This window comes from Megascapheus bottae, chromosome 28 (assembly GCF_031878675.1).
Source record: "Megascapheus bottae isolate mThoBot1 chromosome 28, mThoBot2.hap1, whole genome shotgun sequence".
NCBI classification, from domain to species: domain Eukaryota; kingdom Metazoa; phylum Chordata; class Mammalia; order Rodentia; family Geomyidae; genus Megascapheus; species Megascapheus bottae.
The window spans coordinates 13,702,915-13,730,157 of record NC_143536.1 but is presented as its reverse complement, the minus strand read 5'-3'; the positions used below and the strand labels follow the sequence as shown (position 1 = coordinate 13,730,157).

The 27,243-nt window shown below is 43.9% G+C and overlaps 1 protein-coding gene across 8 annotated transcripts in view; it reads left to right on the top strand.

Moving 5' to 3' along the window:
- Positions 1-25,013, top strand: part of Prr14l (proline rich 14 like) — a 43,838-nt gene extending 18,825 nt beyond the window's left edge. The window contains exons 4-10 of one of the 8 annotated variants that reach the window (XR_016532982.1): positions 1,058-6,242; positions 9,149-9,223; positions 9,951-10,122; positions 11,009-11,115; positions 11,639-11,693; positions 18,500-18,571; positions 20,800-20,880. Coding sequence is in view for 7 of the 8 variants with exons in the window: in XM_090320522.1 (XP_090176648.1) it covers positions 1,058-6,242; positions 9,149-9,223; positions 9,951-10,122; positions 11,009-11,115; positions 18,500-18,571; positions 20,800-21,076 (5,888 nt within the window). In the remaining variant the exon portion in view is untranslated. Of the gene's footprint in view, positions 1-1,057; positions 6,243-9,148; positions 9,224-9,950; positions 10,123-11,008; positions 11,116-11,638; positions 11,694-13,538; positions 14,130-18,499; positions 18,572-20,799; positions 22,339-22,801 lie in introns of those variants that run through there. The other 7 variants (XM_090320524.1, XM_090320529.1, XM_090320527.1 and 4 more) reach the window with 7 other exon arrangements.
- Positions 25,014-27,243: the final 2,230 nt, after the last annotated feature.

Below are 27,243 nucleotides of genomic sequence, written 5' to 3'. Positions count from 1 at the left end.
TGTTGTATAAGTTAGATAATGAGTACATTTCTTTTCTTTTTTTGCCAGTCCTGGGGCGTGAACTTGGGGCCTGAGCACTGTCTTTGGATTTTCAAGTTTTGAGTGGATAATAGGAGATGATTTTCCTTACTGAGGTGGCTTTGAAGTATGATCCTCACATCTTAGTCTTTTGAGTAGCTAGGATTACACATGTGATCCAACAGTTCCGGCTCCTCAAGATTTTTTATTTTCAAATGTATAATTAACCAGCAAAAAGCAAAAACTAGCCAGGCTCGATGGCTCACACCTGTAATCCTAGTTACTCAAGAGGCTGAGATCTGAGGATCAGGGTTCAAAGCCAGCCCGGGCACTAGAGACTATGAGACTTTTATCCCCAATTAATCACTAGAAATCAGAAGTGGCACTGTGGCTCAAGGGGTAGAGCGGTAGCCTTGAACTGAAGAGCTCAGGGACAGTGCCTAGGCCTAGTGTTCAAGTCCCATGACCGACAAGAAGGAAAAAAAAGCCAGAACTAAGCCGGGCACAGTGGCTCACGCCTATAATCCTAGCTACTCGGGAGACTGAGATCTGGATTGCTGTTCAAAGCCAGACCAGGCACTGAAGTCCTTGAGACTCTTATCTCCAGCTAACCACAGAAAACTGAAAGTGACCTCGGGGCTTAAGGGAGTAGAGCAGTATCCTTAGCTGAAGAGCTCAGGGACTATGCCTAGGCCCAGCATTCAAGTCCCACCACCGCCACAAAACACCTTTTTTCTGTCCATTGTGAGACTTGAACTCGGGGCCTAGGGTGCTGTTTCTGAGGTTTTGTTTTGTTTTTAGCTTAAGTTTAGCATTCTTGCAGAATGGAAGCCATGGCACCACTTCTGGTTTTTGTTTGTTTGTTTGTTTGTTTGTGTTATTATTGTTTTTGCCACAGTACCACTTTCATGCAAAGCTTTTTTGTTGTTTTTTGTTTTCGATAGTCTTAAGTGTTTAATCTCAAGGGCTCATCCTTTTGAGGATAATTCACATTTTTTTTATGATTATATATTGATTTGGATTTATTTCTCTTGTGTAGAAAGAAATGTACAGATTACAGCTGAAGCTCTGCCCAAATCTGTGGAAGACCTACAAGGTATAAAGGTGAATGGGACTAAGATGGATAATAATGACAAGAATGACAATGTGAGTAATGTTCTCTCAGCTGGGTGCAGTGAATATCCAGAAGTAGACAAAATCATGACCAGTGGTGAAGTTTCAGAATCCAGAACTTTAGTTTCTCTAAAGCCTTTAACCTTTGTGGACCCTGGATTGATGGAAGCAACTGCCAATGCAAAAGAATGTGGAAAATTAAAAACTTTTCCTTCTTGGTTGTCATTATTACCAGGGAACAATGCCAATTCCAACACTGACAATGGGGATAAAGAGTTGTGTAAATTAAATCTTGTCTGTGAAGCAGATGACAATTGCCAACAGGTTCTTGGTTTCCAAAAAGAAAAACACAGTTCTGCACCTGATACTTCCACAACCAAGGGAAACAGAGATGCTATAAAACCCTTAGAAAAGGATTCTGAAATTTCACATTTCACTCCACTTTCATCTGTTCCAGAACGCAGAATAGCATCATTAGAAGAATGTGATTTTGAAAGCAATGGTTTGTTGAAAGGATCTGCTAAAAAGACAGATAATTCATATTTTAATATGGATGATCAAAGCAAAAACTTCGCTTGTGTAGAGGAAAGTAAAGAAAAGCCTTTGAATCTCAGGAAAGAAAGAGTAAAAGAACCAGAAAATTATGCCAGTTCTGGTGAAAAAGAGATTGCTGATTCCCCAAAGGAAGATATCTACAATAATGCTTGTATTCAAGGCAGTATCCATACAGAAAGCTCTAGTTCTTTAATAATCAATTCTCTAACTGAAGCCACAGAAATAATGTTTGAAAAAAATGATTTGAAAATCACTTTAGACCATCGGGATAGCTTGACACACCCTGACGACCATAAGGAAACTGTTCCTAATGTGAGCCATGTAAGTGAGCACTTGAAAGAAAGCATTTCTTTCTCTTCAGTACAACTTGAACAGCCAGAGCAGACAACCACTGTAGAGTCTAATAGGTTAAGCGAAAGGATAAATAGTAAAGACTGTAATTCTTTAGTCAACATTCAGAGAAATCTGGAACGTAGGACTCAGCTAAATGAAGCAACATGTAATGATTTCTTGTGTGAAAGAAAATCTACTGGGAGTTTAGTGTCAGAAGACCAGATAAGTTCTGTACCTAACAAGTTGATAACGAAGTCCAAGAAAGACGTTGCTCAATTACCAATGTCTCCAGAACTGGATTACAGACCTGAGTCAGAAAAGGCTACACAGACCTCACTTGACAGTATCTCACATTTAGATGCATCAGGCATTGCCAGTGAGATGAGTGAACCTTCTTGTGCCAGTGAACTGGTTATGAAAGTAGACTGTGAATGTGTTTTAAATCAAGTGTCCCTTAATTCTCAAGACCACGTGACATTGCCAACTAATTCTCTACTAAATATAAACAGAGAGAGGCCTTTAGCAACAGGCAGTGATGCCCAACAGAGCCATCACCTTTCTTTAGAGATTGGGGGAGAGGTTATTACTGGTACCCAGACCAGTCCCATGGAAACAAAATTAAAAGACATTTCTCTACAATGTGATACAACCTGTGGCGCTTCTTCAAATACTAGCACCAACTCAGGAAGCTTAGAAGGAAAAGAAGAAATGGCTGATTCAGGAACAGAAGATTTACATTTTGGGTTCCTATCAAGTACAAAAGAAGCAGCTGGCTTTCCTCAGGAGGTCTCTGTCACCGAATGTAAAAACATTCAATCTCAGGATATCTCCAGCTGTCACAATGCAAGAGAAAATGTACCAAAAGAAAATTTACATTCTGGGTGTGATGCTTTTGAGCCAAGCAAAATCATCCTGAAAATGAACAACTCTAAAGTAAGAAAATGTGAAAAGACATTTCAGCACAGTGAATACTACTTCCAAGAAACAGAAGACTTAAAAAGTAGCACCCAGAAAGTGAGCTGTACATCCAAGGAGAGTGAACTTCCTGGGAAAGAAGTTCAAAGCAGCCTTCCAGGTGGTAAGAACCAAACCCAAGTAGCACATATGTCAGATGATGGAGCTTTGAACATAACTACACATGCTGTCAGTCACATCAAACCTAGAGACAAAGGGTTATGTAGAAAAGAATCAGATACACCCAATGAAACTGGGTTTTGTAAGAACACTATCTCTGATTGTGCTACTCAAGAACAAAACCAAAACCAATCTGCAAACATTCCAAGTCCTGAAACATTATCGAACCAGTCTCCTGCTATGTTCTCCAGTTTTAAACCATCAGTTGAAACTCTTGGTCAGAAAGCAGATGAAGTCCTTGGCTGCCAGAGTAACCAAAACAGACCAGTCAAATGCAGAAGTAAGAGTAAATCAGTTAAGAAGGCACTAGATAGTCACCAGAGAGGGGCCACTGCAGAGGTTAACAGAGAGCTAAGCCTTAGCATAAAAGATCTGCTAATCAGTTCAGGTAGTGATAACTCAATGCTTTGTGGTAGTCCACAAAAAGACAATTCCCAAGGAGCCTTTGAAAATATTTCTGGTTCTGCAGAGTCCATAGGTGGTAAGATCCACATGATCTATACAGACTGTGGTGAAAAGCCTGAAGGTATGCTGGCTGTGAAAACATCTAGTGCACTTGGTAATGGTGCAAGGCGAGTTAGACTGGCATTCCACAAAACCTCAAGGAGTACCTCATCTGAGAGAGGAGAACCGAAGGTTGCACTCATAGGACCAGCTGACCAAGGCTCAGATCTCCCAAATGCTGCTGCTTCTATAAAGCAGTCTCTAGAAATAAAATCATGTGAAGAGAAAGTATGTAAATCTTTAGAAGACTGTGAAATGAAAGAATGTCCAGACTCTTCCATACCCTATGAGATGAAGTCTATTGCAGATCATGAACCAAATATGAGAAAAGTGGATAGCATAAGCATGTCTTTAAATCATACTTGCCATAAACACCAAGGTAAAGGAAGATCTTTGAGAGAAACCCAGGGAATAACTGAAGGATCAAGACCAGAAGTAAATTCTGAGAATGGCAAGGAAAAGGTCTTGGGAATATCCTTAAGAGACATGATGTCCTCTAGATGCCAAGGTGAGAACTCTGACCCCCCACAAGGCCTAGAATCCTTTGAAACAAAGACTTTGTGTCTGTCTTTTCAAGAAAATTCAGACACGGATCATAATAGTAGTAAAGAAAGTGGCCTGAAAAATCCTTTTAAACAAAAAGAAGATGAAGTGCTTTATGAAAATACAAAAGACTGTTCAGGCCGGCCCAAGATGAAGGAACGTAGTCCTAATGAAAGAGACAGTGCACTCACCAGTGTGGAAAAGGATGTTTGTGAAGCTTGTCATCCTGGTGAGAATTTCACTAATAGACATTTGTTTTTGACAGTGGACACCGCAACAAGAATGAATGGAAAAGAAACTCAAGAACATCAGTGTGGACTGCTGGATTGCTTAACCGTTGGGGGGAAATCTAAGTTGATCACTACTAGAGAGGGCTGTGGGAGTGTTATTTTGCCCAGGAATTCTCAGACCTACTTGCAATGCCAACCCATTCATGATGATGAGGTAAAACAACAGAGGTTTTTGGACTACACGTTGCTGAAAGAGGAACAATGTATACATCAAAAAGGAGCAGCACATATGATAATTGAACAGTATACATCTAGTAAGTTGTCAGATGAGGCTCAAGATAAGAACCCATGTAAGGCAGACAAAGATGGGTTCATCATGATAAGAGAAATCACTCGGGCAACGCTAACCAAGGGCAACAACACTGGACAGCTTCAAAAGTTGGGAGACCCAAAGGAGGAACGCTTATGTCATCAGCCATTGAAGAAGGACATTGAATTATGCACAGGTCCTTGCCTTCCTGGTGCCCCCAGGAAACAGCAAGATCCCAGCACTGCTGGGTGTGATCAAATACATAGTGCCTTTGTAAACACTTCTGGTCAGAAACAAATGCTTCCTTTAAAGAAGCAGCCCCACCGAATGTGTAAGAGAGTTTCCTGTCAGGAGCCGGTCAGTGTGGGGAGAAAAATATGTAAAGTCAGAAGTTCTGCTATTGGAAAGAGTTCATCCAATCCCATCCCCACCAAAGCACACGGACTTCTCAGCTCATTTGCTGTGCCTGCACCCACACAATTGGAATCCGAACCAGTACCTATCAGGAGTTTGCTTAGCCACAAACCAAAGCAGAAGGCTACTCTGTGCCATCCCTTGAGGAGCCTGAGTTTTAGGAAGCCTACCAAAGAATCAGCCTTACTAAACAAGCTATCCATCCTTGCCTCCAAACTAGCCCCACCTGCCAAGCCCCCAACTCTCAGATACCAGCGGTATTCCTCTGCACTTCTGCCAGTGGCTAAAAGTTACAAGCGCCTCAGATATAAAAGGCTCCTGGATGGATTTTCATATAATGCAATGCAGCTGAACCCCTGTATGGCAGCTAATAAGTGGGATCAGAGGTTTCACAGCAAGCCCTTGGCGCACTATTCTCTTGAAGCCATCAAAATGAGCTTCATAGATTTGAGCAACAAGATGCCATCACTGCTGTTTGATTCTGAAATCATGCCGATTTCCTTTCATGTGAAACCAACTTCCAGTTGCATGATTGAAGCCTCAAGGACTTTCCCAGAGCACTGTGCTCCATCGAGGCTTGCCTTAGGAGAGGCCTCCCGGTGCCCGCCTCAACCTCCCAAGTGGACCTTCTCTTTCTTTTTGTCCCATGCTTGCCCTGGTATGGCCACATTCAGGGAAGACACTGGCCTCCATAGTCAGGCACACACTCAGGCTCCTCTCCAGACTCCAGCTCCTCTCCCGTACTATGGAGGCACTGCCATAGTTCAGACCAGAGCAGACTGCTCTGTCCTTGGCCTTCACACACTTCTCGCACTTTGTTCTCCTGGATGCTACCGAATCTGGACAAAACAACGGAGCTTCTCAAATCATATGCCTACCATGCAGCGGCTCTTCATGACCCAGTTTACACAGGGCTTGAAAGGGCTAAGGTCTCCAGCCTCCATAGCAAATAAGGTCTCTTATTCTCTGCCCTACTCGGTGGGCAGAGTGTTGTCCATTTGGAGCCAGCATGGGCCCTCTTCCTGCTCCTTTGAAATCTCTGCGCTTCATCATAGCAAGCGGCAGCCAAGTCTGGGCACCACAGACAGGTAAACTTCCTGTTCTTTGCTTATGTCCATATTTGCTTCTTGCCACTGGGGAAAAGAGAGGAACAGTGCTGGAAATACAGTTCAGCTCGGAGGCCTCTTTGTGTCTGCACTTGCTAAGTACCTTGGGAAATCTCTGCTAAGAAAATGTAGCAGTAGGCTGGGCGTTTGGTGTAGTGGTAGAGTGCTTGCCTAGCATAAATGAAGACCGGGGTTCGAGTCCTTGGTACCACATACATAGAAAAAAAGCCAGAAGTGGTGCTGTAGCTTAAGTGGTAGAGCACTAGCCTTGAGAAAAAAGCCCAAGGACAGTGCGCAGGCTGTGAGTTCAATCCCCAGGACTGGCAAAAAGAAGGAAGGAAGAAAATGCAGGGGCTGGAAGCGTGGCCTAGTGGTAGAGTGCGTGTGTAGAATGCATGAAGCCTTGGGTTCAGTTCCTCAGTACCACATACACAGAAAAAAAACCCGAAGTGGTCCTGTGGCTCAGGTGGTAGAATGCTAGCCTTAAGAAACCCAAAGGGGCCGGGAGTTTGGCCTAGCAGTAGAGTGCTTGCCTAACATGCACGAAGACCTGGGTTCGATCCCTCAGCACCACATACATAGAAACAAGCTGGAAGTGGTGCTGAGGTTCAAGTGGTAGAGCTCTAGCCTTGAGAAAGTCCAAGGACAGTGCTCAGACCCTGAGCTCAAGCCTAGGACTGGCAAAAAAAAAAAAAAAAAGGAGTTTCATGGATTTTCTTACCTGTGCTGGCTTTGAATCAAAATCCACAGATCTCAGCCTCCTGAGTATTTAGGATTACAAGTGTGAGCCACCTGCATCCAGGTTTTAAAATGAACTGTGTGGGAGTTCTTGTGGTTTGACTACTAAGTGAATAATTGGAAGTAATCCCATCAGTATCACCGTACCATCTAATAAAAGGGCTGGGGTCGGCCAGGAGTTTGGCCTAGTGGTTAAAGTGCTTGCCTAGCATGCATGAAGACCCGGGTTCCATTTCTTGGTACCACATACATAGAAAAAAGCCGGAAGTGGTGCTGAGGCTCAAGTGGTAGAGCTCTAGCCTTGAGAAAGTCCAAGGACAGTGTTCAGGCCCTGAGCTCAAGCCCAGGACTGGCAAAAAAAAAAAAAAGGGCTGGGGTCCTGGTGAGGTGGCTCACACCTGAAATCCTAGCTACTCAGAGGCCTGAGATCTGAGGATGGCCGTTCAAAGCCAGCCTGGGCACTAAAGACTGTGAGACTCTTTATCTCCAATTAACCACCAAAAAACCGGAAGTGGTGCTGTGGCTTCAGGGGTAGGGCAGTAGCCTTGAGCTGAAGAGCTCAGGTACTGCACCCAGACCCAGAGTTCAAGCCCTACAGACTGATAAATGAAAAAAAGGGGGTGAATGGGGATGGTGATTCACATCAGAAAAAGCCAGAGTAGTGCTGTGATTTAAGTGATAGAGCACTAGCCTTGAAAAAGCCCAGGCCTTGCGTTCAAGCCCCAGGGCTAGCCAAATAAATAAATAATAAAAAACAGAGAAAGGCAAAGAAAACCCTGATATTCCAGATTGATTGGGAGAGACTTGTTTGTACATTTGGTATAATAACACAGATTTTCTCACTTGAACTTTATTCTCCAGCAGGTTAGAAGGGCATCGTTCTTTGTTAAATAGATGCTAAATCTGGGGAGGGGCTGCATATGAAGCTTTTTCTGTTTCCCTCTGATCACTCTTGCTCTTCCCTTTTCTTACTTTCTTAGACTATAGCCTAAAGTGAGCCTCCCAGTTAGGCCTACAGGTGTGTGCCACCCCACCCAGCACATGAGGGCTTGTTTTAAGCCCCATCCCAGCTGGTTAGGGTTTGCACTGTCCATATAAGAACAGAGGACTCCTATTTCCTGATTTGGTCAGATCTTTTTGCAGAATTCCATCCTGTCCTTTTATCAGTGTGCCTCAGAAATCTGTCTTGGTACTAAACATTTTTCTAGAAATCTAAATTATTTGTTTTCCATAGCTGATGAACAAATTCTTTGTATGTCTGAGAAGAGGTTGTCACACAGACAGATACCTTGTCAATGAAGCACGCACCACATTCTAAAACCAGGAGAATCTATACCAGTTCTAGCTATGGTGGCATGCAAAAAGCTATCTATCCAACAGGACTTATAAATTCATTTGTAAGTGATTATCAATCTTTCCTTTTTTGTGCCAGTAGTGGGGCCTGAATTTAGGGCCTCCCACTCTTGTTTTTTGTTTTTTGATTTTTTTTCTTAAAAGGCTGGTGTTCATGGGCTTGATGGCTCACACCTATAATCCTAGCTGTTTGGGAGGCTGAGATCTGAGGATCGAGGTTCAAAGCCAGTCTGGGGGCTCAGAAGGACCTGAGACTCTTATCTCCAATTAATCTCTAGAAAATAGGAGATGGGGCTGAAGAGCTCAGGGACAGTGCCCAGGCCGAGTTCAAGCCCCATGACCCCCCCCCCCCCCCGCCACACACATACAAAAGGCTAGTGTTTTACCACTTGAGTCACACCTCCACTTTTGGCATGTTGCTGTTTAATTGGAAATAAGAATCTCACTAACTTTCCTGCCTGGACTGACTTCAAACTATAATCCTCAGATCTCAGCCTCTTGAATAGCCAGTATTATAGTCATGAGCCACCAGCATTCAGATGGTGATATATTTTTTGATGTTTAAATAGTTAATGAAATCATGCTGGACAAAGTGATGTTGTATCTAAAGACAGTGTGCCATTCTTGTCTCTTTCTATGTTCTTCCCATTTGTATGAGAAAATCAGCTTCCTGCCAGCTTGCTTCTGTTCCAGTGATGGGCATATACCTTCCTTTCTCATGGTTTTCATCTTTCTTGGGACTTTTCTGGGTGTCTCACTGTGCTAACTACTGCTTCTGTGCTTTTGCTTCACTTCAGCAATACCAGGTTACCATATGTGCCTCTTCCAGGCGTGGATGCCACAACATTCAATACCATTGGCAGTCACATAAGGTAAGTGAGGATGCAAGGAGAAGTGTTCACAGGTGATACATACAAGGATCACTTGGCCTGGCCTGTTTGATCTATATCTCTACAGCTCAAGCATGTTGTCTTTTATTTGTGTGTGTGCAAGTCCTGGGGCATGGACTCAGAACCTTGGGTGTTTTATTGGAAATAAAATTCTTGCTGACTTTTCTGCCTTGGCTGACTTTGATCCACTGCCTTCAAATCTCAGCCTCCTGAGTAGTTAGTTTTGTTTGTATGTTGTTTGTTTATTTGTTTTTGTCCATTGTAGAGTTTGAGTTCAGGGCCTGGGAGCTGTCCCTGAGTCTCTGTGCCACAGAGCCTCTTCTAGCTTTTGAGTGATTAATTGAAGAGTCTCACGAGGACTTCTCTGCCCAGTCTGGCTTTGAGTCACGATCTTCAGATATCAGCCTCCTGAGTAGCTAGGATTACAGGTATAAGCCACTGGTGCCCTGCAGTAGCTAGATTTATAGATACGAGCTCCCAGTGCCCAGCCTTACCTGTTCCTTTGTAAAACCTATACCAGTGAAATGAATGAATCACATTCTTAAATTTTTTTTTATTCCTATTATTTTTGACATATAGACTCAGGGTATATGTAGAAGAAACTAGAAAACAGGTTTTCTGGAGATGTTATTCCTGGAAAGAAGTCTAATCTGTCCATTGAAAAAAAGCCCTCTCATATGGTTCTTTCTTTCTCTCTCTGTAATGCTAGGTTAGAACCTGCATTCACTGCCTTGGTACCAAAGTCTTGCTTGGTAACAGAACCAGATGTCAGCAAGCTCCTGCTTTCAGCCTCTGAGTTCCAGGATCCTGCATTTAATGAGCTGGATGGTGTGACAGCAGCACGCCCTTGCCCCCAGAGCAGCCCTCCAGAACAGAAAGAGGTAAAGCGCCCAGTGGGGTCCAGTGACAGTGGCATTGATCTCCATCGTTGACTCATGTCACATTGTAGGTGTAGACAGTCCCTGAGTGCCTTCACTGCCCATAACCTTAGCTGAGTACTAAAGAGAGCTAAGCTATAAGTTTTCTTTCTGCTTGGCCTTTGAAAGTAAAAGATACACTGGATTTCTTTTGTTTTTCCTGCAATTTCTTTTTAGGGACAGGATCTCACTATGTTACCTATTCCTCTAATTCTTGGGCTCAAGAGATCCTCCTGCCTCAGCCCCCCAAGTCTCTGGCACTGCAAGCACATATCACCATACTTGAATTCTAATCTCCATTGGTTTTCTCCAGTTTATTTTTGTTGATGACAGCATTTAGCCACCTTTCTAGAGACTTGGATTACAGAGCTGTCAATGAATGATGGTGTTTTGTTTTACAAATTTCATTGCAGATTTTCACAATGATAAACTCAGTGTCTGCGCTAAAGGCACAGTTTTGTTCTAATCATGTGAAGGGGTAGTGTGAGCCCAGTTGGAGGAAGACGAGGAGTTTTGTCTTATGCTTTTTATAAGAATTATCTGAGGCTGGGAGTTTGGCCTAGTGGTTAAAGTGCTTGCCTAGCATGCACGAAGACCCAGGTTCGATTCCTTGGTACCACATACATAGACAAAAGCTGGAAATGGTGCTGAGGCTCAAGTGGTAGAGTGCTAGCCTTGAGAAAGTCCAAGGACAGGGCTCAGGCCCTGAGCTCAAGCCCAGGACTGGCAAAAAAAAAAAAAAAAAGAATTATCTGCAGTATATGGACACAATGTCTTGAGTAACAGGAAAAATGCTTTATGAAAAGTGTTTTATGCCTTACCCATCTTTCTTCTGAACTTTTAAAAACAGTCTGAGCCAGAGAAGAGGCCAAAGAAAGTCTCCCAGATTCGAATACGGAAAACAATTCCAAAGCCAGATCCTAATCTTACTCCAATGGGCCTACCTCGACCCAAAAGGTGAGTTCTTTCTTGAGTACAAACTAGGCTCACTTTTTTGGAGCATTTTTAGGCAAAACAAAGTTACCTTTTAAATAGTCATTTACTTTATGCAGTTGATTATGCTTCTAGGAATTGTCTTAAAAAATTAATTGGTCATGTGGCTAAAGTTTATGTTCAAAATTTATATATGCATTTTTATTATCTTGCATTAGTTATGCTGAAGATTTCTTTACCATATTTCTGTACATTTTAATATAGTCTAATCATGCAATGTATTTTTGCATATATTTATAATGTATTACATATGTTTATACTTCTTCTGGAGATGTGCTCAAGTGATAGAATACCATTCTGGAAAGAATATTTTAATTAATTTTTGCTGGTTTAGGGGGAGAGGGTTCTTTGTTTTTTGGGTGTTTTGGTTTGGTTTGGTTTTGGCTTGTACTGGGGTTTGAACTCAGGACTTTACACTTGCTAGACATGTACTCTATCACTGAGCCAGGCCTCCAGCCCCATTCTTAATCTTTTCTTTTTTTTTGAGCTTACTGTGCCAGATATTGTGCGCACATAATCTCAGTTCATCTCAGTTCTGGAAGGTAAGTACTGTTGGCCTCCTAGGTTTGGGTGAAGATACCAAGACTCAGTAGTTTAGAAACCTGCATTAGGTCCTAAATGTCAGTCCGCCAGAGCCAGCCCCAGAACCCAAGCTCCCAAAACTGAGAACACTGAAAATGGGAAAGGACTTAATGTGTCATGACTTTAATTTTTAAGAATATCTCCAGATTTCTATTTTCTTGTGAAGGATAGTGTTCCATTTCTCATCAGTAAATGAACACTTAATATAATTCCTTAGATAACCTGAGGTAAGTTCCTTAACTTTCCTAAACCACAGAAATTTATCTGTAAGATGAATATTAATTCCCCCCCTTTTTTTTTTGCTAGTCCCAGGACTTGAACTCAATATCTGTGTGCTGTCCCTAAGCCTCTTTGTGCTCAAGGCTAGCACGCTTCCACTTGAGCCACGGTGCCACTTCTGGCTTTATCTGTCTCTGTGGTACTGAGGAATCAAACTCAGGACTTATGCATGCTAGGCAAGTACTCTACCACTAAGCAGTACTAGCCCCTTTTTTGTTTTGTTTTCTTTTTTGTCAGTTCTGGGGCTTGAACTCAGGGCCCTGTGTACTGTCCCTGAGCTTCTTTTGCTCAAGGTTAGCACCCTATCCCTAGAGCTACAGCACCACTTCCAGCTTTTTCTGTTTATGTGGTACTGAGTAGTAGAATACACACATAGCATGTCTCAGGCCTTGGGTTCATTTACCAGCAACAAAGGAATAAAGTAGTACCAGGATTTCCCAGAAGTAGCCCTAGAGTCTTCCTTCCCTTTCTTATCCCCCTCCCTCCCCTCATAGCAGGACCTGTTATTCCTATATGCTGATGGCATGTAGGCCACCATCATGCTTTGCCTAGATTGTGCAACTCATAGATGATTTCAAGGTCAAAGCCCGCCTGCCCCATAGAGTCAGCTGGTACTGAAGATGGAGGTTGGAGACTATTGATGGTGAGGATAGAGCAGCAGATTTACCTGAAAGAACTGGGTTAGTCTGAGTTCAGGAGAGCCACCAGGAACACATTGGTTGGAGGGCAGAGTCCACACACAGTCCTGTGGCTACTGAGCTTACTGCTACTCGAGCTGGCTTCTGACCTTCTTACTTCTTGTGCTAAGACTTGAGTCAAGATTGGTTTAAAAAAAAAAAAAAAAAACACATGGAGCCAAGAGTTTGGCCTAGTGGTAGAGTGCTTGCCTAGCATGCACAAAGACATGGGTTCAATTCCTAGGCACCATATACATAGAAAAAAAGCCGGAAGTGGTACTTAGGCTAAGTGGTAGAGCTCTAGCCTTGTGAAAGTCCAAGGACAGTGCTCAGGCCCTGAGCGCAAGCCCAGGACTGGCCAAAAAGAAAAAACAAAAAAAAAAAACACCACATGATTTGTATATTTTAGAGCACTGAGACAAATCCAGTGTAGGGAGAGAAAGAAAGGAAAAATCAAGCCACATGTTGGTGATTATGTTGCTCCTATAGGTAAAAGTTAAATGAGGTTTTTAGACCCTGTGGCCCAAAGTCTACAGTCCCATGTTAGGTCTAGCCACTGGCCTCTATATGCCAAATAAAAGAATGGTGATGGACAAAAACAGGGGAGGGCAGTTTATTGCATGGTTACAATGAGAAGACAGCACTTCAGTACATCTTTGGCCACCTTCAAGGTATACATTGGCTTCAGGTTAAACAGGAATAATTGGGAGCTGGAGGTAAAAAAGATATGCATAATTAAAAGTTAAAAGTCATAGTGATGTAGTTTGTTTAGTCTTTATCTCTGGAGGCCTGATAAGTGGTCTTTAGCTTCTTAGCTATTCTTGGGCAAAACTTTGCCTTTTGTTACAGGATGCTTATCTGTGAATCCTGTTCTTCCTGGAGCCCAAGATAATTGTAAAGTAGGAAATGGCTCAGACCAAAGAGTACAGATACAGATGTAAGTGGGGAAGTAGGTGCTTCCTTTTAACTAACTTATCACAAAAGCATCTTTTTGGGGGGAGAGGGGCTTGAAAGCATCTTTTTGGGGGTTTGAACTCAGGGCCATTTTGCTCACAACTAGAGCTCTACCACTTTGAGTCATTGCCACTTCTAGTTTTATGGTAATTAACTGAAAATAAGAGTCTCATGGTCTTTCCTGCCTGGGCTTTGAACCATGATCCTCAGATCTCAGCCTTAATTAATTTCCGTTTTTGCTACAGTTTTATCATAAAACATAATGGCCAAGACTAAAACTTTGACACTAGAAAAAAAGAATCTCATACCTATTTGTATCATCTAGACACTGTGGTTCACACCTGTAAATTGAGCTACTGAGGAGATGGAGGTCAATAAGAGTGGAGTTTGAGGACCAGTTATACAAAAAGTTAGTCTCCATAACAATTGTGGTGGTATACATCAGTAATTCCAGCTGCACAGGTAGCTGATCTATGGCCCAGGACTGGGGGGAAAAAAGGAGATTCTGGGGCCGGGAGTTTGGCCTAGTGGTAAAGTGCTTGCCTAGCATGCATGAAGACCCGGGTTCGATTCCTCGGTACCGCATACGTAGAAAAAAGCCAAAATGGTGCTGAGGCTCAAGTGGTAGAGCTCTAGCCTTGAGAAAGTCCAAGGATAGTGTTCAGGCCCTGAGCTCAAGCCCAGGACTGGCAAAAAAAAAAAAGATTCTGCATGACACCAAGTAGTATTTGCTCTGGGAAGCTGAACCTGTGGAAAATTAATGTTGTATTGATATCGTATTAGTAGAATGAAAGAAGAGAAGACATAAAACCATCTTAAATATCCAAAATGTAACATTTTATGCATTTTATGAAATCCAGCAACTTTCCTTTTAACATTTAGGAAGATAAAATTCTCCAGAGTTAGAAAACAGAACAAAACAAAGTATTACACATGTTGACAAGCAAACTTAGAAGAAATATGTAGCTAAAAAAAGTTATACTCCAACTCTCCACTAACCTTTACGTTAAAGCTCAAGTTTAAATCTTAATTTTAAGAGTGGTATCTCTTGCCTCTATGTTCCCAGTTCCTGGTTCAGTGACTAATTCAAGTCAGATAAATGGCACTGGGGATGTGTGGATGAAGAAATGCATGAATAAACATCCTCTGTCTTTAGCCAATGCAAATAATTCTTCAACTTTATGTATTTGCGTTTTTGTTTGTTTTGTTGCCAGTTTAGGGGCTTACCTCAAAGCCTGGGTGCTGTCTCTGAGCTGTTTTGCTCAAGGCAAAGCACCCAGATTTCTTCAATTTATTTTTCTTGAAATCAAAAGTATGATGAGTTCTTTGTTTTGTTTTTTGTAAGTCAGGGGCTTGAACTCAGGGCCTGAGCAATGTTTTGTTTTTTTCACTTGAAACTAGCACTGGTGGTTAATTGGAGATAAGAGTCTCATGGAGGGCCGGGAGTTTGGCCTAGTGGTAGAGTGCTTGCCTAGCATGCACGAAGGCCCAGGTTCGATTCCTCCGTACCACATACATAGAAAAAAGCAGGAAGTGGTGCTGAGGCTCAAGTGGTAGAGCTCTATCCTTGAGAAAGTCCAAGGACAGTGCTCAAGCCCTGAGCTCAAGCCCAAGACTAGCAAAAAAAAAAAAGAAGAGTGTCATGGAGCCAGATGCCGATGGCTCACACCTAGAGTCCTAGCTACTTAGGAACTGAGATCTGAGTATCACAGTTCAAAGCCAGCCCAGGCAAAAAAGTTAGCAAGACTCTTTATCTCCAGTTAATCACAGAAAAAACCCAAAACGTCATACTGTAGCTCGAGTGGTTGATTGCTAGACTGGAGCAAAAGGAGCTCAGGGACAGGGCCCAAGCCCAGAGTTAAAAGAAAAAGGTTAAAATGACCTGGAGCCTGTAACTCAGAGCTAGTTGAGAAACAAATCAGGATCAGGAAGCCAGTCTAGGCAAAAGGTTAGCAAGTCTCCGTCTGGAGATCATCACTGTTCAGAGCCAACCCCTTGTTAAAAAGTGAAGAACTTTATCTGAATCCAAGTGCCCATAGCTCATGCCCATAATCCTAGTTATTTAGGAGGCTGAGATCTGAGGATCATGGTTCAACACCAGCTCAGGCAGGAAAATCCATAGGACATTTAGCTCCAGTTAACTAACAAAAAGACAGAAGTAGACATGTGGACCAAGTAGTAGTGTGTTAGCCTTGAGTAAAAAAGCTCAGGGACAGCCCTTGAGTTCAAGCCCCAGGACACACACACACACACACACCCTGATAAAGGAAGGGGGGAAAAAAGGCTGGGGACATGGCCCATATAATAAAGCATTTGCCTTTATCAAAACAAAGAAATTAAAATAACAAATCATCTGTCTTATATAATTGAGTGAAATAAAAAGAAATAACGCCGCGCACTGGTGGTTCATGCCTGTAATCCTCACTGCTTAGGAGGCTGAGATCTGAGGGTTGAGGTTCAAAGCCATCCTGGGCACAGAAGTCCATGAAACTTTTTTTGGAAGGGGGAAGGGGTTTCATTAGGCTTAAACTCTGGGCCTAGATGCTGTCCCTAAGCTCTTCAGCTCGATGCTAGCACTGTACCATTTTGAGTCACAGTGCCACTTCCACTTCTGGTTTTCTGGTAGTTAATTGGGCTACTTTCATGCCCTGGCTAGCTGTGAACTGCTATCCTCAGATCTCAGTCTCCTTAGTTGCTAAGATTACAGGCCTGAGCCACCAGCACCAGTTTGTGGAACTTTATCTTCAGTTACTCAGGAGAAGTTATGCTTTGGCTCAAAGTGGTAGAGTGCTAACCACTAAATCCATTTTTGGCTTTTTCTGCTTATGGATTTCTGAGGAATCAAACCCAGGGCTTCATGCATGTTAGGCGAGCATTCTACCACTAAGCCACATTTCCAGAACAAAACAGAATATTTTTATGCTTGGAATCGGTGTTCACTCAAGATCAAGGTCCCAGGCAAATCAGTTCACGAGACTCCATTTCAGCAGAAAAGGCTGGGATGGTGAGGCGTGCCTGTCATCACAGCTACATGAAAAACACAAACGGGATTGTGGTTGGGAAAAAAGCAAGTGTCATACTTGAACTGTTGTATTACATGAGCTGTGGCTCAAGTGGTAGAGCACAGGCCTTGAACAAAAAGCTCAGGAACAGAGGCCAGGCCCTGCATTCAAGCCCCAGGTTGGCATAAATTAAGAAACAATACATCAAAAAAGGGCTAGAGGCATGGGTCTAATGGCAGAGCACCCCTAACAAATTCAAACTCTAGTGCCACCAAAAAAATATTTTTTTAAAGCATAAAACTTGGTTTCATGGCATGTACCTGTTCTAGCTACTAGCAAGACAGGCAGAAGACCTCTTGAGCCCATGAGCTTGAAATCAGAGGAATGTGGCTTAGTGATAGAGTGCTTCCCTAGCATGCCTGAAGCCCTAGATTCCATTCCTTAGTACCACATAAACATAAAAGCCAGAAGTGGCACTATGGCTCAAATGGTTAAGTGCTAGTCTTCAGCAAAACAAGCTTAAGGACAATGTCCAGACCCTGAGGTCAAGCCCCAGGATTGGCCAAAAAAAGAAAGCTTTGTGTGTGTGTAAGAGCGCATAGATGCTGGGGTTTGAACTCAGAGCCTCGTGCTCTTACTTTGGCTTTTATATGCAAGGCTGGTGTATATCTACATGGGCCAGAGCTCCACTTCCAGCTTTTTTTTTTCTTCTTTCTTTCTTTTTTTTTTTTTTTTTTTTTGCCAATCGTGGGCTTGAGCTCGGGGCCTGAGCACTGTCCTTGGACTTTCTCAAGGTTAGAGCTCTACCACTTGAGTGCAGCACCACTTCCAGCTTTTTTCTATGTATGTGGTACCAAGGAATCGAACCCAGGCCTTCGTGCATGCTAGGCAAGCACTTTAACCACTAGGCAAAACTCCAGGCCCCTCTTTCTTTCTTTCTTTCTTTTTTTGTGGGTCCTGGGGCTTGTACTCAGCCTGGGTACTGTCCCTGAGATCTTCAGCTCAAGGCTACTGCCCTACCCTTGAGCCAAGCCCCACTTCCGTTTTCTAGAGGTTACTTGGAAGATAAGATTCTCAGGTCCTTTTTGTGCCCAGGCTGGCTTTGAACCTTGATCCTCAGATGTCAGCCTCCTGAGTAGCTAGGATGACAGGCATGAGCCACCACACCCAGCTCACTTCCAGCTTTTTTAAGTAATTAATTAGAGATAAGAGTCTCTGGACTTTTCTGCCTATGCTGGCTTCAAACCTCAGTCCTTAGATCTTTAGCTACCTTGGTAGCTAGAGTTACAGGCATGAGCCACCCAGCAAAAAAAAAAACCTGCTACTTCCAAAATATGTTGGCTTATCCCAATCATATGAGGAACATACAGGAATTTCCTGTGGTCAGATTTAGGCATTAGCCTTGAACAAAAATGCTAGAAGGACAATGCCTAGGCACTGAGTTCAACCCCAATATCAGCACACACAAGATAGAATTTCAGACACATCATAAATTTGAAGATTGGCACCCTGGGAAAGAAACCAGTATCTGTTCACACAAGACACATATCTAATGTATTTACAGAAAGATTTAGAGTAAGCAAATGGAAATGATAAAGTTGAGAAACCAATCTATATTTTCTTTGAAGGACATTAAGAGGCTGAGATCTGAGATCTTGGTTCAAAGTCAGCCCAGGCAGACAAATCTGAGGAACTTATCTCCAGTGACCTAGCAGAAAGTCAGAAGTAGAGGTATGGTTTGGCTGGCAGAGGGAAAAGGCTTGTGAGATCCTCAGGTCATACCCCAGTACTGCTACTATACAAAATATAAGGTAAAGTAGAGGGCCTGAAGAAACTATTTTTTTCTCTTTTCAGGTTAAAAAAGAAAGAATTTAGTTTAGAAGAAATATACACCAACAAGAATTACAAGTCTCCTCCTGCAAACAGGTAGGTATAACATGACTGAGATGAGAGAGAAGGTCTGAAATGATTGTTGTTAATCTCTGTTCTTTACTTTAGGAAAGGCTTGTGTGTTGGGTGGTTGAAATAACCCTTGAGCTAGAGTCGTGATCGGACCGGAAAGAAATCATGTGCCCTAGGCAGATGCAGAAGCCTCCAGTTTATAGTGGTATTTTTACCAAATATGCAGGCTGGCTGGTCCTGACTTTACCACTGAATTTGGTTCAAATCAATGACATTTATCAAATATTTTATGTAGTCCAGACAAATGCCATAGGACTTTATCGTGGGGTTTTGTACCTGTGCTCTATGACGTTTGTATAAGACATTTGAATAACATCACGACCTGAAATATCCATTACTAGATTCTCATTGGATTTTGATCCATTCTTACAGTGAAATGTGCTGGATAGCCATTGAAAAATGAATCAGACACCTCTGTACTAAACTGGAGCAAGCCTTTTTTCCTTTGGGATGTATGTGTCTATATGTGTTTACTGGGCTTGGAGTTATTTGAGTTGCTTGGATTCAAGCCTCATTTCCTATATTCTCAGCCTCTTGAGTAGCTAGAGGTACTGTAATTAGCCACCAGTACTCAGTTTCTTACAGTAGTTCAAAGTAAATGACAAGGGCCAGCAAATTATAGACCAAATCCCTGAAGGACTATTTTTGTTGTTTTTTGGGGGGTGGGGGTGGGAAGTTGCCAGTCCTGGGGCTTGAACTCAGGGCCTTGGCACTTTCGGAGCTTTCTCAAGGCTAGAGCCACTTGAGCCACAGTGCCATTTCCAGCTTTTTGTTTGTTTTTTTTGTTGTTTTTTTTTTTTCCCCCAGTCCTGGGCTTGAGCTCAGGGCCTGAGCACTGTCCTTGGACTTTCTCAAGGCTAGAGCTCTACCACTTGAGCCTCAGCACCATTTCCAGCTTTTTTCTATGTATGTGGTACCGAGGAATAGAACCCAGGTCTTCGTGCATGCTAGGCAAGCACGCTACCACTAGGCCAAACTCCTGGCCCCATTTCCAGTTTTGTTTTTTTTTTTTGCCAGTCCTGGGCTTGAGCTCAGGGCCTGAGCACTGTCCTTGGACTTTCTCAAGGCTAGAGCTCTACCACTTGAGCCTCAGCACCACTTCCGGCTTTTTTCTATGTATGTGGTACCAAGGAATCGAACCCGGGTATTCATGCATGCTAGGCAAGCACTTTAACCACTAGGCCAAACTCCCGGTCATTTCCAGTTTTTTCTATGTATGTGATACCAAGGCATCAAATCTGGGTTTTTGTGTGTGCTAGGCAAGCACTCTACCACTAGGCCAAACTCCCATCCCCTAAAGGACTGTTTTATGGCATTTGTTTTATTTAGTTTTTGTTTTTTTTGGTTTTTTTGCCAGTTCTGGGGCTTGAACTCAGGGCCTTGGCATTGTCCTTGTACACTTTACTCAAGGCTAACGCTCTGCCATTTAAGCCACAATGCCACTTCTTACTTTTCTGTGTATGTGGTACCAGGGAATCAAACTCAGGGCTTTGTGCATGCTAGGTGAACATTCTACCATTAGGCCAAACTCTTGGCACGCCCCCCCTCCTTTTTTTTTTTTTTTCTTGTGGATTGAATCAGTTGGATTCTCATTGATGGGACCTTGGAGCCATTCAGTTTCTTACAGTGGTTCTTTATCAGTATGTCAGCATTGGTCACATCAATACACAGCCCACTGGCTAGTTACATTTTCACCAATGAGCACTTTCTTCTTTTTTTTTTTTTTTTTGCCAGTCCTGGGCTTGAGCTCAGGGCCTGAGCACTGTCCTTGGACTTTCCTCAAGGCTAAAGCTCTACCACTTGAGCCTCAGCACCACTTCCGGCTTTTTTCTATGTATGTGGTACCAAGGAATCGAACCCGGGTCTTCATGCATGCTAGGCAAGCACTTTAACCACTAGGCCAAACTCCCGGCCCCTCTTCTTTTTTTTTTTTTTTGCTAGTCCTGGGACTTGAATTCAGGGCCTGCACTGTTGAGCTTTCTCAACATTAGCGCTTAACCACTTGAGCCACTTCCAGCATTTTCTGTGTATGTGGTACTGAGAAGTCAAACTCAGGGCTTCTTGCATGTCAGACAAGCACTCTACCGCTAGGCCTATCTATCGGTGCCTGATGAGACTTCAAAATCTGGTCATGGGAAATGCTGCAGCCTTGTGAGTCATGTTGGTGATTTTGTTCTGTGCTCTCCCCTCAGGTGTTTAGAGACTATCTTTGAGGAACCCAAGGAACGGAATGGTATACTAATCTCAGTCAGCCAACAGAAAAGAAAGCGAGTTCTAGAATTTCAGGATTTTACAGTCCCTCGAAAGAGGAGAGCTCGAGGTAAAGTCAAGCTGACAGGCAGCTTTACCAGGGCCCAGAAGGCGGCTCTGCAGGGTCGAGAGCTGGATGCCCTTTTGATACAGAAGCTGATGGAACTAGAAGCCTTCTTTGCCAAGGAAGAGGAACAGGAGCAGTCAGCAGGCCGCTGAGGAACAGTCCTGTTGGGGATCTCAATTTGAGATTTTTTTTTTCCACCTCCCTGCAAGAGGTTCCTTAATTTTGTCCTACACCCAAACCACTCACGATGCCCATTTGGTGAATTTTTACCCATGTTGAGGTGCAGCCTTTTTAGAAGCTGGTGAAGGAGGAGGGTGCTTTACTTTACTGCTGAGTACAGAACCTCAGGAATGCTCGCATTCTCCTGGAAATGGTCCTTGATGGCATCTGGCCACCACCTGCCAGGGTCTGCCATCCATGGGGAAGGAGCTCACGCATCTTTAGCAACACTAGGATTTTGAGGGCTCACAGTATTTGCACGTCCACATGAAAGTTCCACTTGGTTTACGGTGGTGCTAGACCAAGATTACTTAGAAACCTGGCCTAGGGAGGGGGTCCTGGCCTCCTGTCCTGTGTGGTCTCACCTGCTCATTTTGGTAATCAAGAAGACATGAACTGATGTGTTTTCTAATCCTTTTCAGTCTGTCTGCCGTGTGTGTGTGTGTGTGTGTGTGTGTGTGTGTGTGTGTGTGTGTGTGTATACTTCTCCCTTCTGGGACTTTGGGTCACTAGTGCCAGAGGAGCCCAATCAGGCCCCACTCAAAGTAAGTTGCACTTTTTTAATGTTGTGGTGTTGATTTTTATTTGTCTTATTTTTTATTATTTTTATTCTTTTGTATTTTTTGCTGCATGTCCAGGGCCTTTAAATGTGATTTTCACAAACATTTTGTAAGACATTAAGAAGAAAGACAACACGTGTCTTAAAGAGAACACATGGCAGGCATTGGACCAGTTATCTGCATACAGAGGGGCATTTTCCCATTCATAAGTTCCAAGCTGTCCCTCCTCATCTCCAACTTCTAGTGTGGCTCGTAAGAGGTAGTGCCCTTTCCATCCGCCTCGTCAATACTGTCTCCTTGTTTCATGTATTCATTTTAAGGCAGATTTCTCTGCCAGTCATTTGCGAACTGTTGAAACTCAGTGTGGCTTTATCTGCAGTATTGGTGTATAACCAAGTTGGGCACCATGGCCCCTGGTAAGAGCTGTCCCAGTGGCCTGCTCTGAAAGAGTCCAGTCATAGTTCAAGTGCTAAGACACATTATTGCAATGGGGTCCCCAAATTTCTACCACCTACCCTTATTTAAGGGCACCTAGTGTACCCTGAGTCTTATGTCAAACCTACTGGAAATGTCAAATGTCAGGAGTACCTGGCTTTCGGTGTGCATGCGTGCGTGCGTGCGTGTGGTCAGTAGGCCTAAAGATGGTCTGTCAGTAGGCCTAAAGATGGTCTTTTCCTGTGTGCTAGCCTGCCTCCTCCACCCCTTCTTTCCTGTGGTTTCTCCTTGAATATTTTTGTGTTTTCTGTGTGTGTGTGTGTGTGTGTGTGTGTGTGTGTGTGTGTGTGTGTGTGTGTGTGTGTGTGTGTGTGTGTGTGTGTGTGTGTGTGTGTGTAGGTGGGTCTCTCTAAAAGTAAGGGTTCAAAGAACATTCCCTAGCTGGCAAGTGAGATGCTCAGGCACCCTCAGAACACTGGTTACCTCTTCCCATCCTCTCCCGAGCCACTGCCACGAAGCAGCCACCCGTGGAATTCATGGAGAAGAGTAAGCAGTGCCGTCCAGAAGTGTTGGCTGACAACTCTCCTCAGATTCTTGCATTCCTCATTTGTTGGTGGGAAGATGGAGAGGGTGAAGGGATTTCTATGTGCCTTTCCTTTGTAGGTTGTCTACGCCACACTGGAGTAGAAAAACTGACCTAAACAGGAAAAGTCTGTCTTCCAGGCCTGCCTTTTCTGTAACTACAGTTCCATGCCTGCTCATCCATGGGGCTGCTGCAGCCATAGCCTGATGTGATTAAAGAGACATTGGGTTTCCACACTGACTCTAAACGATGGGGACCACGTTCTGTCAGTCTATACCTTGTCCAGATGTGGACATGCCTGTGCATCACCTCAGCACGTCTCCCTTCCAGGACAGGGGCTTCCAGCCTCTCAGATTGCTTCTCTGCCCATTTGCAGCAGGAGGGCATGGGTGGCACTTGGTACCCTTGTACAAATACATCAACAAGTGGGGAGTCAGTGGCTCAGCTGCAGGAGCACGGTCGTGACAGATCTTTCAGATTGGCTCCTCTGAGGCACGGTACTTGAAAGCACCGGGAACAGTGATCTGGAATGTGGCCATCTCACACCAGAGGACTAGAGGAATGTAGGAGAAAGCTGCTCTGGGGCCAACCCCACCAAGTCTTGGAAATTCTTTTTGATTGCATTTTGTTTTATTAGAGCTAGGGTCTCACTCTGTAGCCCAGGCTGGCCTGGAATTTGCTGTATAACCCCAGATAAACCTGGAACTCCTCCTGGCCTCCCAAGAACTGGGATTATAAGCACGAGCCACCTTGCCCAACCTGTCTGGAATTCTTGGCATGCTCTGTAGTGAGGGCTTTTCTGTTCTAGCGGCAAGGAGGAGCACCCATCATAAACTTCATTACTAACCTGAGGTTGATCCTTCAGCTCAGCCACACCTGTCTTAACATCTAGTTTCACTACTGATGAGCCAGGGTCAGGGCTATCGGGGAACATGTAGCGTCTGGCTACAGCCAGGGTCATTAGCTACTGGGCAGATCACGTGCCCAGAGCTACAGGAAGTCTGTTGGAAGCTGGTAGTTTCTCACCTATCCCAAGTGGTGGCAAGTTAGCATTAAATACAACTTATAGAACTGTAACTCACCTTCAGAAGTTGAGCTTTACTGGTATGGGAAGAGAGGAGAAATCTCAGGGCCAGTCGGGGTTATGCCCACTTCTTTACCCATCTTTCCATTTTTACCTATACCAACCTCCATCCCTTGCATCTCTTTTTTTCCATCCCTCTTAGCCTCCTTCCCAGCCTCATTGCTGCATTCGTTTGGACGTACCTCATCACCAGGTAAAGCAGAGAGGGAAGTGCCATGGAAGGACTTGTACATAGTGTTTGTGTTACGTGGAGCCTGAAAAGCTCAGAAACTCATGCTGTGAATCCCCAAATCCAGTGCTCGCTCAAGAGCTGTGAAAAGTTGTGACATGTCACAGTTCTACCTGAAAGGGTCTTTTGCATAGGCTTCAGGGCCATCCAAGGTCAACTCCAGCTCCCACTGTGGACAACCCTCCCCATGGGGCTCATTGCTGGTCACCTGGCTAAGTGCTGCCACCAGTATGAGGACCGGGTAGTAGGGCCAGAGCTGCAGTCCAGCCCAGCATCTCCAAAAAGGGATTCCCTCTCGTCTCTACGACATGCATCATAAGATCTGTGAAAGACCAACCCCTAGGCAGCGATGCTTTTCTCCCATTACTTGGGGAGGGACGAGTACAGTTGGTGCTTTCTTTCATATTCCTGTTTTGTTTGGTCTCCATCCCCACCCCCCATCCCCATATCATGGAAAGAACCATTTATAAATAACCACGGTTTAGGTGGCTGTATCCAAATAAATAATTGGCCAGATGTGCTGAGTGTTCATAACAGTAGAGGGCTCCTTCCTAAACTAAATGAACTGCATACAACTGACTAGGAGACTTAATGTGGCTAAAATCACAGCTCAATATTAGCGCCTTGTCCCGCAGGGAGCAGGGAAGATGATCGGGGCTGCTCCTGGGGTCTCTGTCACCTGCTGCCCCACACAGGTGTTTGTCAGTTGTCCGCACAAGCCCTTCTCTGGTGCTGGATTGGACTTAAATTCTGGGTGAGAAGTCTCCGTGTTTCCTTGAACTGGGGTTTGGGCCAGTAAATAGCTGCCTCAAGTGTCTATATTATCATGGTCAATAGTTGAGTGAAAATTTGTACATTTTTGGTAACATTGGCATACAGGATGTCCCTGCTGTTCTTTTTCTGTTAAGTAGTTTGTGACTCTAAAATGCCCACTGTTATGTGTATTAATTTATGGGAATAAATTTTTTTGAAAACCTTTTAGCTTTTGATTATGTTCTTATGGTTTGGTTAACTGTTTACCTTTATGTAATGAGGGTTTGATATTTTTTTTCTTTTTGTCATTTGTGAGGTTTGAACTCAATGCTTGGGCACTGTCTTAGCTCTTCTTGCTCAAGGTTAGAGGTCTACCACTGAGCCACAGCTCCAGTTCTGGTTTTTGAGTAGTTAACTGGAGATAAGATTACAGGTGTGGGCAGGTACGGTGGCTCATGCCTGTAATCCTAGCTACTCAGGAGCTGAGGATCAATGTTCAAAGCCATCCCGGGCACAAAAAAACCTGAGAATTTTAACTTTATTTTTATTTTTATTTTTTTGCTAGTCCTGGGCTTGACCTCAGGGCCTGAGCACTGTGCTTGGACTTTCTCAAGGCTATAGCTCTACCACTCAAGCCTGAGTACCACTTCTGGCTGTATTCTATGTATGTGGTACCGAGGAATCAAACCTGGGTCTTTGTGCGTGCTGGGCAAGCACTCTACCACTAGGCCAAACTCCTGACACTGAGAATCTTATCTCTAATTGACCTCTAGAAAACAGGAAGTGGGGCTTGGCTCAAGGGTGGGATGATAGCCTTGAGCTGAAGAGCTTAGGGACAGTGCCCAGGCCGAGTTCAAGCCCCATGACCCACAAAAAAATAAAAACAGGTGTGATGGGGCCAGGAGTGTAGCCTAGTAGTAGAGTACTCACCTAGCATGCATGAAGCCCTGGGTTTGATTCCTCAGTACCACATACGCAGAAAAAAAAAAAATCCAGAAGTGGAGCTTGGTTGAAGTGGCAGACCATTGGCCTTGAGAAAGCCAAGGACAGTGCCCAGGCCCTGAGTTCAAGCCCCAGGACTGACAAAACAAAAACAACATTGAGCACAAAGAGATTTGTGGCTCAAGTGGTAGAGCGCTAGCATTGAGCACAAATAGCTTCAGAGATAGCATCCAGAACCTGAGTTCAAGCCTCAGGACTGGCAAAACTAAAAATAATAACAAAAACAGGCTCAGATGTGAGGGGAACCAGCAGAAGAGAGTTGAACTAACAAAAAGGAGGATGGGTATAGTCTATGTTGTTTATTTGCATATATGGAAGTAGAACATCGAAACTGGTTGAAATTGTTTCAAGAGGGGAGATTGTCAGAGTAGGTAGGATTAATCAGGACACATTGATTGCATGTGTAGAAATGCCACAGTGAAATCACCTTTATACAACTTTGCTAAGTAAAAAGAAAATATTAGTACAGAAATCAAGGGGTTATATTGAGTTTGCGAGCATTAAGTATTCAGGAATTCAAGAGTAGCTTTGTTACAAAGGCATGCTCTGTTGTTGATCCTCCCCCCCACCCCACCCCAGTGTTCACAAATAGACTTTAGAAAGAAAGCCACTGAGGACTGGAATGCAGCTTAGAGGCAAAGAGCTTACTTACCTAGTGACCCTGAGTTCATATTAGGAAAAGGAGGAGGAGGAAAGAAAGGAAGGAAGGAAAGAGATAAAAGGGAAAGAAAAGAGCTGGGTACCGGTGGCTCACACCTATAATTCCAGCTTCTCAGGAGGCTGAGATCTGAGGATCACAGTTCAAAGTCAGCCAAAGCATGAAAGTCTGTGAGACTCATATCTCCAGTTAACTACCAGAAAACCAGAAGCGGCACCGTGGCTCAAATTGGTAGAGCAATAAATAGCCTTGCACTGAAGAGCTTGAAGGACAGCATTCAGGCCCAAAGTTCAAGCTCCATGACTGTCGGGGTTTTTAGCACTCTTTGCCTCCTGACCAGCAGGAAGGGCAAAGAGAACACGCCCCGACCAAGAAAGGTTAGGGCTGGCTGGCCGCCTTCACCCAGCCCTCCCTTCTCCAGAGGAAAGACACAGGAGCCAGGGAGAATGTCAAGGCAGACTCGTGTAATGGGAAGATACCAGGGGCTAAAGTAAGAAGCAGGATTGTCTATTAACATAAAAGTAGGTAGGACAGGGGGAGGTAGGTACGGTCAGAGAGGGCGGTGGGGCCAATCCATGGGTTCAAGGTAGCCTTATTTTACATCACAAACCACAGCCAAACCTCCCAACCAGGAGACAGGCAGGTTGGATTTCCAAAACCAGGAAGTGAGCACTGGGCCAGGAGGTAGGCCTTTTATCCTTGATGTGACATGCCCCACACATGACTGACAAGAGTGGGGAGGAGAGGGGAGGGGAGGAGACAGCAAGAGAGGATAAGGCACCAATGGCTATGCCTG